Source organism: Brachycentrus maculatus, unplaced genomic scaffold (assembly GCF_059751285.1).
Source record: "Brachycentrus maculatus isolate JH-2025_06_01 unplaced genomic scaffold, ASM5975128v1 h1tg000180l, whole genome shotgun sequence".
NCBI classification, from domain to species: Eukaryota; Metazoa; Arthropoda; class Insecta; order Trichoptera; family Brachycentridae; genus Brachycentrus; species Brachycentrus maculatus.
In genome coordinates this window covers 2,826,267-2,840,788 of record NW_028280931.1, presented here as the reverse complement: position 1 = coordinate 2,840,788, position 14,522 = coordinate 2,826,267, and the positions used below count along the sequence as shown (strand labels likewise).

General features: G+C 32.4%; 1 protein-coding gene across 2 annotated transcripts in view; it reads left to right on the top strand.

The window, feature by feature from the left end:
* Window positions 1–14,522, top strand: part of LOC148308029 (neo-calmodulin-like) — a 59,563-nt gene that overhangs the window by 32,128 nt on the left and 12,913 nt on the right. Inside the window, exon 2 of one of the 2 annotated variants that reach the window (XM_088262433.1) lies at window positions 6,833–7,093. In XM_088262433.1, coding sequence (XP_088118559.1) covers window positions 6,833–7,093 — 261 coding nt within the window. Of the gene's footprint in view, window positions 1–6,832; window positions 7,094–13,817; window positions 13,959–14,522 lie in introns of those variants that run through there. The other variant, XM_088262434.1, reaches the window with a different exon arrangement.

The window sequence follows — 14,522 nt, the reverse complement described above, 5'->3', positions numbered from 1 at the left end:
GTTCACAAAATCTGGATTATCTCCAATTACAGGAGTTATTTTCATATCATTTTTTGACATCTCATCAAAGATGAAGAAGAATATGGAAGTCTGGGCATTTACGGGGCTGACGACCGTGTGTGATTATAATTCAGGATTCGGACCCCACATACTAATATAAGAGTTTCTGCTTAGTAAAAAGCTTCTTTACATCTCACCAATAGATGTCTCTAGTAAAGTTCTAGTGATTCAAGAACAAGGTTTCTAAATTGGTTCATATATATATATAGAATATTCAAGAATTTGAGTAGTGTGCTGTCAATAATGGGTAGAATTGGTGAATGTTACACGTGTGTAAAGTGATCACTTAAACCAGCCTATAACGGTCGTCAGCCCCGTAAATGCCCAGACTTCCATATTCTTCTTCATCTTTGATGAGATGTCAAAAAATAATATGATCTCTCTATGTTTTTCTCGGTCTTCCTTTACTCTTATTTTCAACAACATCACCCTCATCAATTTGTTTTACCATTCTTTCCTCACTCATTCGTTTCACATGTCAAAACCCCCTCAACACACTTTTTTTTTAAATAAATTTTATCGATAATGCCTTCCATTATTTCCTCATTTCACCATTCAAACACCTGTCATACATCTTGTTGATGAATGTTTGTATAAGAGATCTCATTTTGATGGCATTCATCAACTTTAATCCTGCTTTTTCTGACTCCATACTTCACTCCCATACATTATGGTTTGAAATAAAAGGTTTTTACATCAGACACTTACATGAAACCTCTATGATAGTCCCGAAATACTCAAACCATTATAATATTAAACTTTTTAATTCATCTTATACTATTATTTTATTATTTTTTTAAACAGAAATATTTGTGTTTTCATTATTCACACAAATATTTCAATTTCATAATATTTCTTTGAGTGTAATTTCATTATTTGAAATGGGTATTAAATTGTGGTAGATTGGGTTCGAACCGAGAAACTCTGACTTAAGAGTCCGCGACACTAACCGCGGAACCAGCACATCTATATATTTCAATAATAATACATATATTTCAAACCGGTAAGGACATTTTTTTTCTTCATATCTGGCATCTTTGTGTTATCACTGCGAGGAAGTCAAAATAGTAATTTAAACAAGTGCTAATGGTTTCATTTTAGTATTACAGTAGATTTAAAACTCAGAAATATATCGCAACCGCTAGACTTTACAATGTACGAGAATATGCACTAACCGTGGGTTATCGAACAACCAACTGTTTGTAGGTGTTAGAGCAATGCATTATGTCGTTTAATGAAATTTCAGAAAACAATTTATGTTTTCATTTCAAAACATATAACATGCCAAAGTCATATGTATAATACTCCCGATGAGTAATTTCCATGTGTCATTTTGGGACATGTATTTTTTTTTTCAAAACGTATTACATACATAAGTCATATATATAATATTCCCATTGAGTATTTTCTATTTCTCATTTTGGGACATGCGATTAAGGTTAACAAGACTGGAACACAAATAATATAGTTACAAAAAATATTTTTTTCAAGTCTACCGGTTTCGAAGCTAACCGCTTCTTTATCAAGACTGATTAATCAGTATTAATCAGTATTAATCAGTCTTGATAAAGAAGGTTAGCTTCGAAACCGGTAGACATTATAATTAAGTAATAATTAAATATTTTCAGTGATTTTAAAACAAAGTAACATCTTAATTATGAAAAGGAAAATCACAAAGTTAGTGCTTTGAATATTGAAAGCATTAACTTTGTGGATCATATTGATATATTATTTCGAGAAATAAAAATACTTTGTGTTCTGATCCACTCACATTTTTATTAACCAACTAGTTTCGGCAACAACCTGTTGCCCTCTTCAGGGTTTCATTTTTTACTATTCATTATTATTCATTTATTAGTTATAAATGAAACATTTATTACTATCCATTTATTAGTAGAGGGCAACAGATTGTTGCCGAAACTAGTTGGTTAATAAAAATGTGAGTGGATCAGAACACAAAGTATTTTTATTTCTCGAAATAATATATATAAATTATAATATTCATTAATCTTGATGCAGTTTGCGGTCATGTTAACACGTCGTCAATAATTGCCCTATACACCCTCTGGGTCTAGATATATATTTATATATATATATATATATATATATATATATATATATATATATATATATATATATATATATATATATATATATATATATATATATATATATATATATATATATATATATATATATATATATATATATATATATATATATATATATATATATATATATATATATATATATATATATATATATATATATATATATATATATATATATATATATATATATATATATATATATATATATATATATATATATATATATATATATATATATATATATATATATATATATATATATATATATATATATATATATATATATATATATATATATATATATATATATATATATATATATATATATATATATATATATATATATATATATATATATATATATATATATATATATATATATATATATATATATATATATATATATATATATATATATATATATATATATATATATATATATATATATATATATATATATATATATATATATATATATATATATATATATATATATATATATATATATTTATATAAAGGATTTTTTTTTCGTTTTTCTGTATGATCTTCAATTTATATCCCGGCATTTTGAGTTTCTGTATGAAGAAAGTGTATTGTTAGTAAAAACGTAATAAAAACCTTCCTTTATATTAAGTAACACTATTGTTAGTTGGCACACTGAGAGAAACGTGACTCAAATTCCGAATGAAATGAATTTTTCAAAGTCAGTGAAAGGCATCGCGTCTTATAATATTTTCTTTTTACCAATGATCTTTTTCGTAGCAAAATTCGCGTTATTGTGATTTGAAAATAATAAAAAACTTGATTATTTTAAAATAAGATTTTGATATTTTTATAAAAATAGACTGTAGGGGCTAGAGGAATTACTGAATTAAATAAAGGCTTTATGAAAATTATTTATTGTAACTGCAGACAGTTGGTAGAGTTCCATATTGAATTGTTGGGTATCAAAATTAAACAAGGTTTATTGGATTGAATTCTACATTTATTTATGTACATGTTAATACGTGACGCGTTTCGTCTTATTAAGACACTATCAAACACTCTGACACTCAGTGTTACATTAAAAATGAAATCCTTCAATGTCATTTTCATGCATCCTTAACTATGGCATTAGCTTATTTTATAGCGAAAACAAATTTATGATTTTGGCAGACGCTATTTTTGGCTAACATGAGAAGCCAAAACGATGTATTTCACCAAAGACTGAGTTAAAATACAAAATGGTACATTTACGTAAATGCTTTCCGAATGATAAATTTGTTTTTTGCTATTTATTATTATTACAAAATAACAAAAAAATAAGAATACAATAAAATAAAATAAAATAATTCTTCATCTTTGATGAGATGTCAAAAATAATATGAAAATAACTCCTGTAATTGGAGATAATCCAGATTTGGTGAACAAGTATTTGGACACACTCAAAATGTTGTAAATAAATTGTCTGGTTAAATTATAAGCTTAAATAATAAAAATGGAAATGGTATTTTCTGGCGTTTCTCATGTGTGTGATTATAATCCAGGATTCGGATCTCACATACTACATAATATAAGAGTTTCTGCTTAATAAAAAGCTTCTTTACATCTCACCAATAGATGTCTCTAGTGAAGTTCTATTGATTCAAGAACAAGGTTTCTAAACTGGTTCATATATACATAACTTCCAAAAATTTGAGTAGTGTGGTTGTCAATAATGGGTAGAATTGGTGAATGTTACACGTGTGTAAAGTGATCACTTAAACCAGCCTATGACGGTCGTCAGCCCCGTAAATGCCCAGACTTCCATATTCTTCTTCATCTTTGATGAGATGTCAAAAAAAAAAAAATAAGGTTAACTGCACTTAATTTTTACACGTATATTATTAAAATTAATGCAATATGAAAGTTCAATAATAGGCAGAATCGTGAATTCCTTCTTATTCTTCTTCATCTTGTTGTAGGCCTTTTGGTCTGTTTTTACGAGGAATTAGCCTCTTAATCCATCTCTTTGGTAGTCTGCCCAGAGTCGTCTACCTTAGGTTTGGCCGTACATTGCAATATGGGGGGAGTCTGGATGATTCCATTCTTCTCACATGCGCATACCATTGTCTCCTTCGTTGCCTTCCCCATCTAACGACATCTTCGATCTCGCATATTTCCCTGATCCTGGCGTTTCTTATTCTATCTCGAAGACTCTTGCCTGATATGCTTCTTAGAGTCTTCATTTCCGACACGCTAAGAGCGTTTTTTGTGCCAACGGTGTCCGTTCTACTTTCGATCCCGTACATCATGATGGGTCGGACACAAGTTTTGTAAATCTTGATTTCGCTGCCGATCTTCATCTCAGGATTTTTCCATGTAGCATTTTCAGGCATCCTGAGACGGCTGCAGACTTGTTCACTCGCCCCATCACATCTGTTTGACCACACAGGTCAAACGAATCTGCGATGCGAAGTGATTTACACAAGTGTATAAAGTAATCACTTTAGCCAGCCAAACGCTAGGACATAAGTCCTCAGATGCGCAGACTTCCATCTTCCATCATACATACATTTCATTTTCATTCAAAACCTTATCCGCACCCCAATGGTGCATAGGGCGCTGCATCGTACAAACGCAGTGTTATCTTGATCGTTAACACACGAAGGAAAGGTGATCAGCCCTCCGCTTCAGGTACCAGTCCAGGATAATATGGAATAAATATTAGGGTGAAAAAATCACTTATATTTATTTGACATAGGCATACATATGGTAAAATAAAATACATAGATGTTTCAACTCAAGTAAGTAAGTAAGTAAGTTTATATTATCCACTGACACTTCGTGATGGAATTGCATTTTTAATTTATTATTAGATTAAAACCAATATTTTTAGCTTTTCCACTTTTTTATTTGACCAGCGACCGGGTTTCGTCGTTACCGACATCATCCGACTGGTGTCATCAAACCAGTCTGATGATGTCGGTAACGACGAAACCCGGTCGCTGGTCAAATAAAAAAGTGGAAAAGCTAAAAATATTAGTTTTAATCTAATAATAAATTAAGTAAGTAAGTGTTTAACACCTATAATAATTTTTCTTGTAATCTGTATCACGTTTGAACGTAAATAATAATGCTGTTATTTTCATATTACGTAAACGTCACGCAGAAATGCTATTAAAAAGTAAATTAAAATACTCATTGTGATACTTACTTTTGTACGTGAACAATATTCGCTGACAAGAATACGCAACGTATATACGTGATGCGACCATGGCTTGCTTTTCTGGAAGTGTTATAAAAAATACGTTTAAGATTAACATATCGCTCACTCCTTTCAACAACGTCATATATGAAAAAACGTCAATTTTCAGTTCAGCATGTTTTTTGGAATGCCTAGAAAATGTACTATATTCCAGCAAAAGCGGCATATTTTTAACTCAATATTTACCCGCAATAGGGCAGAAAGTGCTGTTTTTGCATTTTGAAGAAATGGTTTTGTTCAATTATTTTTTTAAATATACTAAATATTATTCAAACGGAGAAAAAAGAACCTTCAAGTTTTACCTAAAAAGATCTGTTGCGCAGTAAAAATATTCAATAAGTGGCTTGATATTAATTTTTAACACAATTTATTATATTATTAAACTTTAAAAATTTTAAATCTCCTGATAAATCAAGTTCTTTTTTATATTTGACGTTGTTGAAATCAATGCTGTGGGGGGTGCCTAATACATATGGCCAGGACTGTTTATATATATATTCTTATGTCTGTGTCATATCAGGTCCCCCTGACGTCGACTATCACTTGAGAGTAATTGTCCTTGTCTTGGGCAGCTCTAAACAGCTCCTCAACGGTCCTGATCCCCGTCCGATCTCGTTCATTCCGGAGCCAGGAGATCTGCCTTCTGCCCACATCTCGTCGACTCACTATTTTGCCATTTATGATTAGGTGCAATAGCTCATACGTCAAGTTAATGAATTAACATATTAAAAAAATATAACAATATTAAGCAAATTCATTAAAAGCTGTCCCACCGCATTCCCAGATCTGATATAGAAGCATCTAGGCTTACTGAGAGACCTTTTCCTGCAAAGCAGTTTAATTTGAACTAAGTTGCAAAATTTATTTAAAATATAAAACAAAACTGTATCCCGATTATAATGCATACCAAGACCTACCAAAATTCATTGTTAAATCGAGCCTGCGATGCTTAAAGAAATACACATCAATAATTTTTCTTTTAATACGTTTGTTTAATACGTTTTAATTATTGTTGATGTCTATTTGAATACGAGTATTTGATAAAGAAATGTAAGTTATAATATTAAACTGTTAACTTTTGTACATGACAGGTTTTTTTAGATTAATTTTAAGTGAAAAACTGTAATTGTTTTTTATTTTATTTTTTTTTGAAAGAGAAGTCTTTGTGTTTTTATTATTTACAAAAATACTATAATTTAATACTTTTTCTGTGAGCCTAAGCAGTTCATTATTAGAAATAGGTATCAAATTGTGGTAGAGAGGATTCGAACAGAGAAACTCTAACTTAAGAGTCCGCGAAACAAACCACCGGACCACAACCCGACACTTTATATTTTGTTACTCTTTGTAAATATTCCGTTGCTTTTCCAAAAAAAAAATAAATAAAAAATAAAAAAAAATATTTTGTTACAAGATACCTTTCTCACATTTCTAGGCCCGCAACAAGCCGGCGGATGGCAGCGGTCACGTGACGCAGAAGGCCACGGGGGCCACCAAGGCAGCCGCGGGGGCGCAGAAGGGCCAGCCGGGCAAGGGGCCCCCCCGGACGCCCTCCAAGCCGTCCGCGCAGAAGGGGCAGGTCAAGACCGCGCCCCCCAAGGCAGCGGCCGCCGCGGCCACCGCCAAGGCGCAGCCGGGCAAGAAGAAGAAAGGGCACAAGCACCAGCAGTACGAGCTGATCGTCACCATCAATCTGGTAAGCCCCTTTTGTTTTGTTAGGATTCTGATGAATATCGTGGTCATACAGGAGAACGTGACCAAGTGCATTTGTTTCTTCCAAAATCTGTGTATTTTTTAGAATAATTTATGTATTAAAATTGTCCGCCTCCGTAGTGTAATGGTCAGCATGCTCGGCTACCGTTCTGGAGGTCCCGGGTTCGATTCCCAAGGGGGGTAAAATAAATATAAGTGATTTTTTCACTGTCATATTTATTCAATATTACCCTGGACTGGTACCTGAAGCGGAGGCCTGATCACCTTTCCTTCATGTGTAAACGATCAAGACAACACTGCGTTTATATGACGCAGTACCCTATGCACCATTGGGGTGCGGATAAGGGTTTTATTATTATTATTAAAATTGTAGGCATAAATGTACGCGAGAAGAACAAACAGACGCAGTTCATCGAATTTTATTTTGTTTATAATATTGTTCCCACCACATGTAACTACTTTAAAATCGTATATAAGGGGTGGCGAACAAATTTGAGTGTGCTCAGATTAAATAATATTCAAAACGTGTATACGTCGCGCTCGCTCTGTTTCTATTGGTGTCGCTTTGTTCTTCTCGCCCTTGTGTTTTGTAATTAGATATATTGGTGTCAATTTGTTTTTTTCACACTTACAACTTTTTAATTTTTAATAAATAAAAGATTGTCTCCATTTGCGCGTTTCCGTCTTCCTCGTCACAAGTGTTCCAGTACCGTTAGCAGTAACAGCATTTTTTACAGAAATGTGATCATTGACTATTTGATATCTTACTAGCTTACTATTGCCCTGAAAAAATCCTTAAGGATTTTAAACGTGGAAGTATTTTTTTTAAATTTGTTTAATATAGTTACATTTTTAAGTACAACATAATACAATTTCTAAACATTTATATGTACATTTATCAAACTTAAAGTTGCTAAATGTATAAATGTTTAGAAATTGTATTACTTGTTTTAGATTCGCTGTGCCTCTCCAAAAATATATTAACTTGGTAAAAATGACAAACTGCATTGATGTTTATTATCTTGCCAAGCATAAGTGATTTAAATGGCCCTCCTGAACATTTTACGTTTTGTTAGTTGGTCACTTTCTCCTGTACGACTACGATATGTTTAATCGAAGGTACTGCATCTAACGGTGTTGTCTTTATGTAAGGTGCTGCACTGTGTTGTTGTCTTTTTATGTTTTAGTTAGAATTTGGTTCTAGGCTTCGAGTTGGGGTTAGTAGTTTTCAAAATATCCATCGTTTGTAAGGATTGTGATAGGTTTATGTCAAAGGAAGGGGATCCGTAATAGAGTGTAATGAATAATGGTATTTGTACTGTACCGTGTCTGTCTGCTGTGCTGGTCGGGGTTGCGGAGAGTTGCCAAATGCCAGGTCGTAAGCCCTGAGATGCTCAGACCTCTGTTTTCTAAGATATGAAAACGATAGATGTTTCATCTAAAGTTGAGACACCTTAAATGCGAAATGTTATTTTTATCACCCTCTTCGGAGTAAGTTGAAAAACAAAATCCATGTTCTTTTTCTCTGTTATATTGGCCAAGTATAAGGGGTGAATGTATCTTATGAGAGTTATTAAGTTTGATGTTAGTAGAACATTTTGGAATTCGATATTTTATTAACCCTATACCACGGGACTCGTTTCAATGTGGGTTAGTACAAGACTATCGTAAAATGTACGAGGATAAGAAAAACTCACATTTTACCGAAAACATTTGCTTAAAACATTAATAAATATATATGAAAACTTGCAGTGTGGGGAATATAGTCAGATAGGGAAGACAGCGAAGACGATTCTGAAATAACCATATCAATAGAATGCAAGAATATGTACTTACCCCAATTTCTCTTTAAGGGTGGTGACTGACCGGAGCCATTTCGTCGTAACGTAACACGTTACGATGCGAGCATTTGCACAATCAGTACAACGAGCTGAGCGCTCCATCCATAGTTTCAGGTGCTTGCTGATGCTCGCCGCGAGCAATGTTACGACGTTACGTTACGACGAAATGGCATCGGTCAGTCACCACTCTAAGAGAACCCGGATGGAAGTAGACCACCTGGAAGACCTCCAAAGCTAGATCATATCACAAAAGACGAATCACGGAAAAGAAAAATCCGATTATCTATGAGAAGGAAGAATAAGAAAAAGATAAGTGCATCATACATGATAAAATAAGTGAAGGACATTCGTACCATACACCAATACACGAAATGCCGAACCCTCTTCTAGTGGAAAGGAAGGTCTGTTGACGACAATCAACAGTCCGGCAAAGGGGTAATATCTGTCTGAGACCAAATTTTACAGGAGAAAAAAAATGTGAAATTAAATAACTCATTTGTTTTATGTATTTTTATAAGTACATATCTTAAGAAAACTAAATAAGTATTGCAACTACAGCTTTGTTCTTTTGCCAGATTATGAAATAAACTATTTTAGAAATTTTGTGAAACAAACTTAGAAAATGAAAAATTTGACAGATATACCCCTTTGCCTTTACACTATCGATATATGTAGTACACGGTTAACCCTTATGATGACAAGGTTCTTGGTTGGAGAAAAAATGAACCAAAAAAAAAAGTAGTTGAAAAAGTTGTTTTGTTTTATAAAGTATATGCGAAAAACTTTCAAGATATTTTTTTAAAATAATGAATATAAGACAAAGTACTAGCGAGTTATTACTGATCATCTTCCACCACCTAAGTAAAGCCTTTCCCATCCGTCGTAAATTTTACGAATGTCCTATAATCTAGGGTTGAAGTTAAGAAACAAAGCACTCTATCTCACCCCCTGGCAGTGATGTTCACTGGCGCGAATTACCAGTACGTAGGAACTTTTGACAAATCGCTCCGAAGAGGCTCGGTTTGGGAAATATATTTGCGAGAACGAAGGGCCTCTTCGAATAACTAATCTCCTTAATTAAGCTCTCTTTTGCCCCATTTAAACTAAAAGATTATTAGGAAGTTGTAGAAAGATGTATTAAACGCTTGAGAATAAAAGATAAAGTTGTGTTTTATTGTATTGTATAAATAAATAGGTATGAATCTTATAATTTGATTATATAAGGAACTGACTAACCATCGTGCCTTTTGTAATATATATCGCTCATTCCTTTCAAGAACGTCATAAATAAAAAAACTTGATTTTTTAGGAGAACGTTTTTAAAGTTTAAAAATATAATACAATGTATTAAAAATAAATATCAAGCCACTTATTGAACATTTTACTGTGCAACAGATCTTTTTAAGTAAAACCTGAAGGTGTTTTCTCCATTATAAAAATATTTAGTATATTTAAAAAAATAATTAAACAATACCTTTTCTTCAAAATACAAAAAAAAAACACTTTCTACCCTGTAGTGGGTAAATATTAAGTTAAAAATATGCTTCTTTAACTGGGATATAGTACATTTTCTGGGCATTCCGAAAACATGCACAACTGAAAATTGACGATTTTTTGTTTTATGACGTTCTTGAAAGGAGTGAGCGATATGTACTCTATGTTTATGTATTGAATGTTAAATTAAAAGCTAATTTTTTGAGTCTACTAAATTGTATTTTATTGTTTAAAAACACACACATAATCAATTAGGTGACAATTGTTTCGCCTAGTTATGGCATTTTCAAACGAATGTGAAGATGAATATACATTTAACCTTCACATTCGTTTAAAAATACCATAACTAGGCGAAACAATAGTCACAAAATTGATTTTCACGTTTTTTTTAAAGAATAAAATGCAACTTAGTAGACTCAAAAAGTCAGTGTTGGATTTAACATTTTATACATAAATTAAAATAGATTTATTTAAATCAAATCAATAAATTATATATGTACCTATATAATCAGGGCTTTTTTAAACAAAAAAAAAGGTCCCGGAACATATGTACTTCAAGCTTTTTACTTACAAAAAAAATTTTTCAAATATCATTCAAATATTCATTATAATACCATGTTTTATAATTTTTAATTTTTTTAATTCCTTAGAAAATATATGTAATTTTGTAGGTACTGCTTTGAGTTGCATTTGGGTATTTTAAAATTATTTTACCTTTGGGATATAACATATTATGTTTGATTCTTGTTTTGAGTGATTGTTTTCTTTGAGAAGTTGTTTAATTGATATTTTTTGTAGATATGTATTCTATTCTTTGTACTGGAATAATAATAATATTTTTCATTTTGTTTTCTTTACTGGAAAATCCCACGGGATTGAAAACAATAGATTGCTCAAAATAATTACATTTTGACAGTTGTACGAAGCGTCGATAAAACAGAGAGCGATTTGAAACAACACTCTGCTTTGTAATTTTCCCGCCAGGAGGCGCTAGCGGCGTGTTTATTTGAATTTCGGCCACCGCGCGGTTTGTTGATCTCTCTCTATCATTAGGCTTACCATAATTATGAAGCTCTAAACCGGGACAGAAGGGGCAGGTAGGGAAAAAAAAACAAATACAGTGGAACCTCTTAAACGAGCGTAATTCGTTCCAGCATCTTACTCGTTAACCGATATATTTTTTTTCCCATAGAAATCCATTTAAAATACGATAATGCTTTCCATGCCGAAAGAATACTCAATTTTTATGTATTTTTTTAATTAACATTTATTTTTTTAGTAACATCAAAAAGACTATCAATATTAATTTGCTTCAGTTATCTGTTTGGTCTTAGTTTATCTGATTGGTGTTTTTCGTTTATAGCTTCTGCAGATCTCTCTATTTCTTCCCATTTAAGTACATGATGTAGTCAAATCCATGTAAAAAATTTGGCGCTACCGAAACTGTTTTCTCCTAATTCTATGTAAGAAATGCACCGTCCGAATATATAAATAGACTGTGCTCGCGCGAACCGGGACAAATCAGGTGTTTTTGCCCAGAAATTTCACTCATGAATTACATGAAATTAAAGTAACTTAAAGAGTAAATCTACCCACGAGTAGGTATATGCTGTAAACCTTACATTAATATAATACCGTTAGATGCACCTTTGATAAAATATATCGTACTCGTACAGGAGAAAGTGACCAACTAACAAAACGTAAAATGTTCAGGAGGGCCATTAAAATCACTTTTGCTTGGCAAGAAAATAAACTTAAAAAGTTGAAGCCTGAGTAGGGTCATGATAAGCGGTGTTGCATAAGCCGTAGCTGGATTTCAGAGTCACTTGAACGTTAGGTAATTTAAAAAAAAACAATGTTCAATAACAGTTTTTCGATAATATTTTTTAGTTTTTGGAGATATTGTACTCTAATGTATGGAAGCAAGACATGAAGTTGCACAAAAGGGTGCAATCATACTGAAAGTAGTCGAAATGAGACCTCTCAGTGCGGCAAAACTATGTATAATAGATGTTCAATGTCGACAAAATCTAAGCCGACCGGGACAACGAGACCCGTGTGTGAAACCGGGACAATCCCGGTCAAACCGGGACGTATGGTAAGCCTATCTATCACGGAGATTATTTTCGGATTCGGCGTTTGTTCGGTCACAACAACAGAACAAAATGCCTGGACCGAAACGAGATTTGCGGCTTTTGCGCGAAGCCCTCAGCAAATTATTTCATATTCTGGCGAAAAGCCCCCAGACCGAGATGAATGAATGAATGGAAACCAATTTTCGCTGGCCATTGACGATGACAAAGGATTTTCTCATTGTATTTTTTATGGTGCGTGTGCCAGAAATACTCCATCTACAAAGCTACTCTTCCGTTATTTTTATGAAGTCATGTATTAAAAACAACAAGGAATATTTATTTTAAATGTGTAGAACTAAATAAAACAACACTTGAACTTTGTTTTACATATTATATGTTGAAATCAAACTCACTTTAGTATTGTACAAACTTCTTACTATTGTATTTGAAATAAATTAAAATTGTATTTTAATGTAAGGAAGGATGAAAGCAGAGTGAACGCTGTTGAAATGCGCTCCCTCAGACGAATGTGTGGAAAATCATAGTTTAACAGAATTAAAAACTAAGATATAAGAAATTAATGTAAGGCTGTGCGGTGTGGCGTTCTTTTCTCTCCTTATACATTTTTTTTTTCACATATCAACAAAGATGATGAAGAATATTAAATTCCAGGTATTTACAGGGCTTACAACCGTCATAGGCTGGTTTGAGTGATCACTTTACACGAGTGTAACATTTACCAATTCTACCCATGATTGACAACCACACTATTAAAATTCTTGAAACTTCTAGATATATCGATAAAACTCGAAACACAGTGCTTGACTTCACTAGACTAGAGACATCTATGGTGGGATGAGAGAAGCTTTTTTTAAGCAGAAACTGTTTGTATGTGAATTTATATGTGAGGTCCAAGTCCTGTATTATATTTACATACTTGAGAAACGCTAGAAATATCATTTTCATTTTTTTATTTAAGCTTAAAAATTTACCGATTAATTTATTTATAACATTTTCAGTGTGACCAAATACTTGTTCACAAATCTGGATTATCTCCAATCAGGAATTATTTTGAGAAAGCGGAGTGATGGTTAATTAGTTTTTTTTTAATATTCAATCTCGTGTAAAAAATAAACGTACATTATAAAACGTACCAAAAAGTATGTTAAAAAATATACATTTTTTTTATTTATCTTCCCATTTCGTCCACTATTGTCTGTCTCTTTCACTCCTTGCTCTGTCTATTTGTGCGCTCCCGGGACTGGAATCCATTCAACCACTTGCGCAAGATAATTGACCACCGTGCGATCGTAACGAATTCCAACGTGTTATCAATCAACCCAAATTGGAGTGATACACATCACTGCACTGAAGGTCAAGTTTATTATTGTTGTGGACAAAAAATGTGAACCTTGACGAAAAAAAAAATTTTTTTTTGGTTAGTACGTGGTGACATAGTTTCAGATAAAAAGTGTGTTTATCCTAAAATGAATTGTTCTCCAGACTTTTATCGTTGTCCGCCTCCATGGTGTCTAATGGTTAGCGTGTTTGGCTACCGTGCTGGAAGACCCGGGTTCGATTCCCAGGAGGGATGGTGAAATAAATATAAGTGATTTTACACTCTGATACTTACATCGTTTTGAGTGTGTCCGAATACTTGTTCACAAATCTGGATTATCTCCAATTAGGAGATATTTTTTATATTATTTTTCGATATCTTCAACACAGATGAAGAAAAATATGGATTTTTTTTATTTATGTTTTACTTAGTAAATACCACTATTTCTTAAAATCAACTGTGACACGTGTTTTGATGCATTCCGCATAATTTTCAAACACCGTATGTGAAGCATCCCATCGATAAATTAAAATTCGATTAATCTTCTTCTTCTAACTCTTATCTGCACCAAATGGTGCATAAGGCAATGCATTATATAGAAACAGTGTTATATTGATCGTTAAATGTTCAAAAGAAAGGTCATTAGTCTTGGACTTCTTGTAT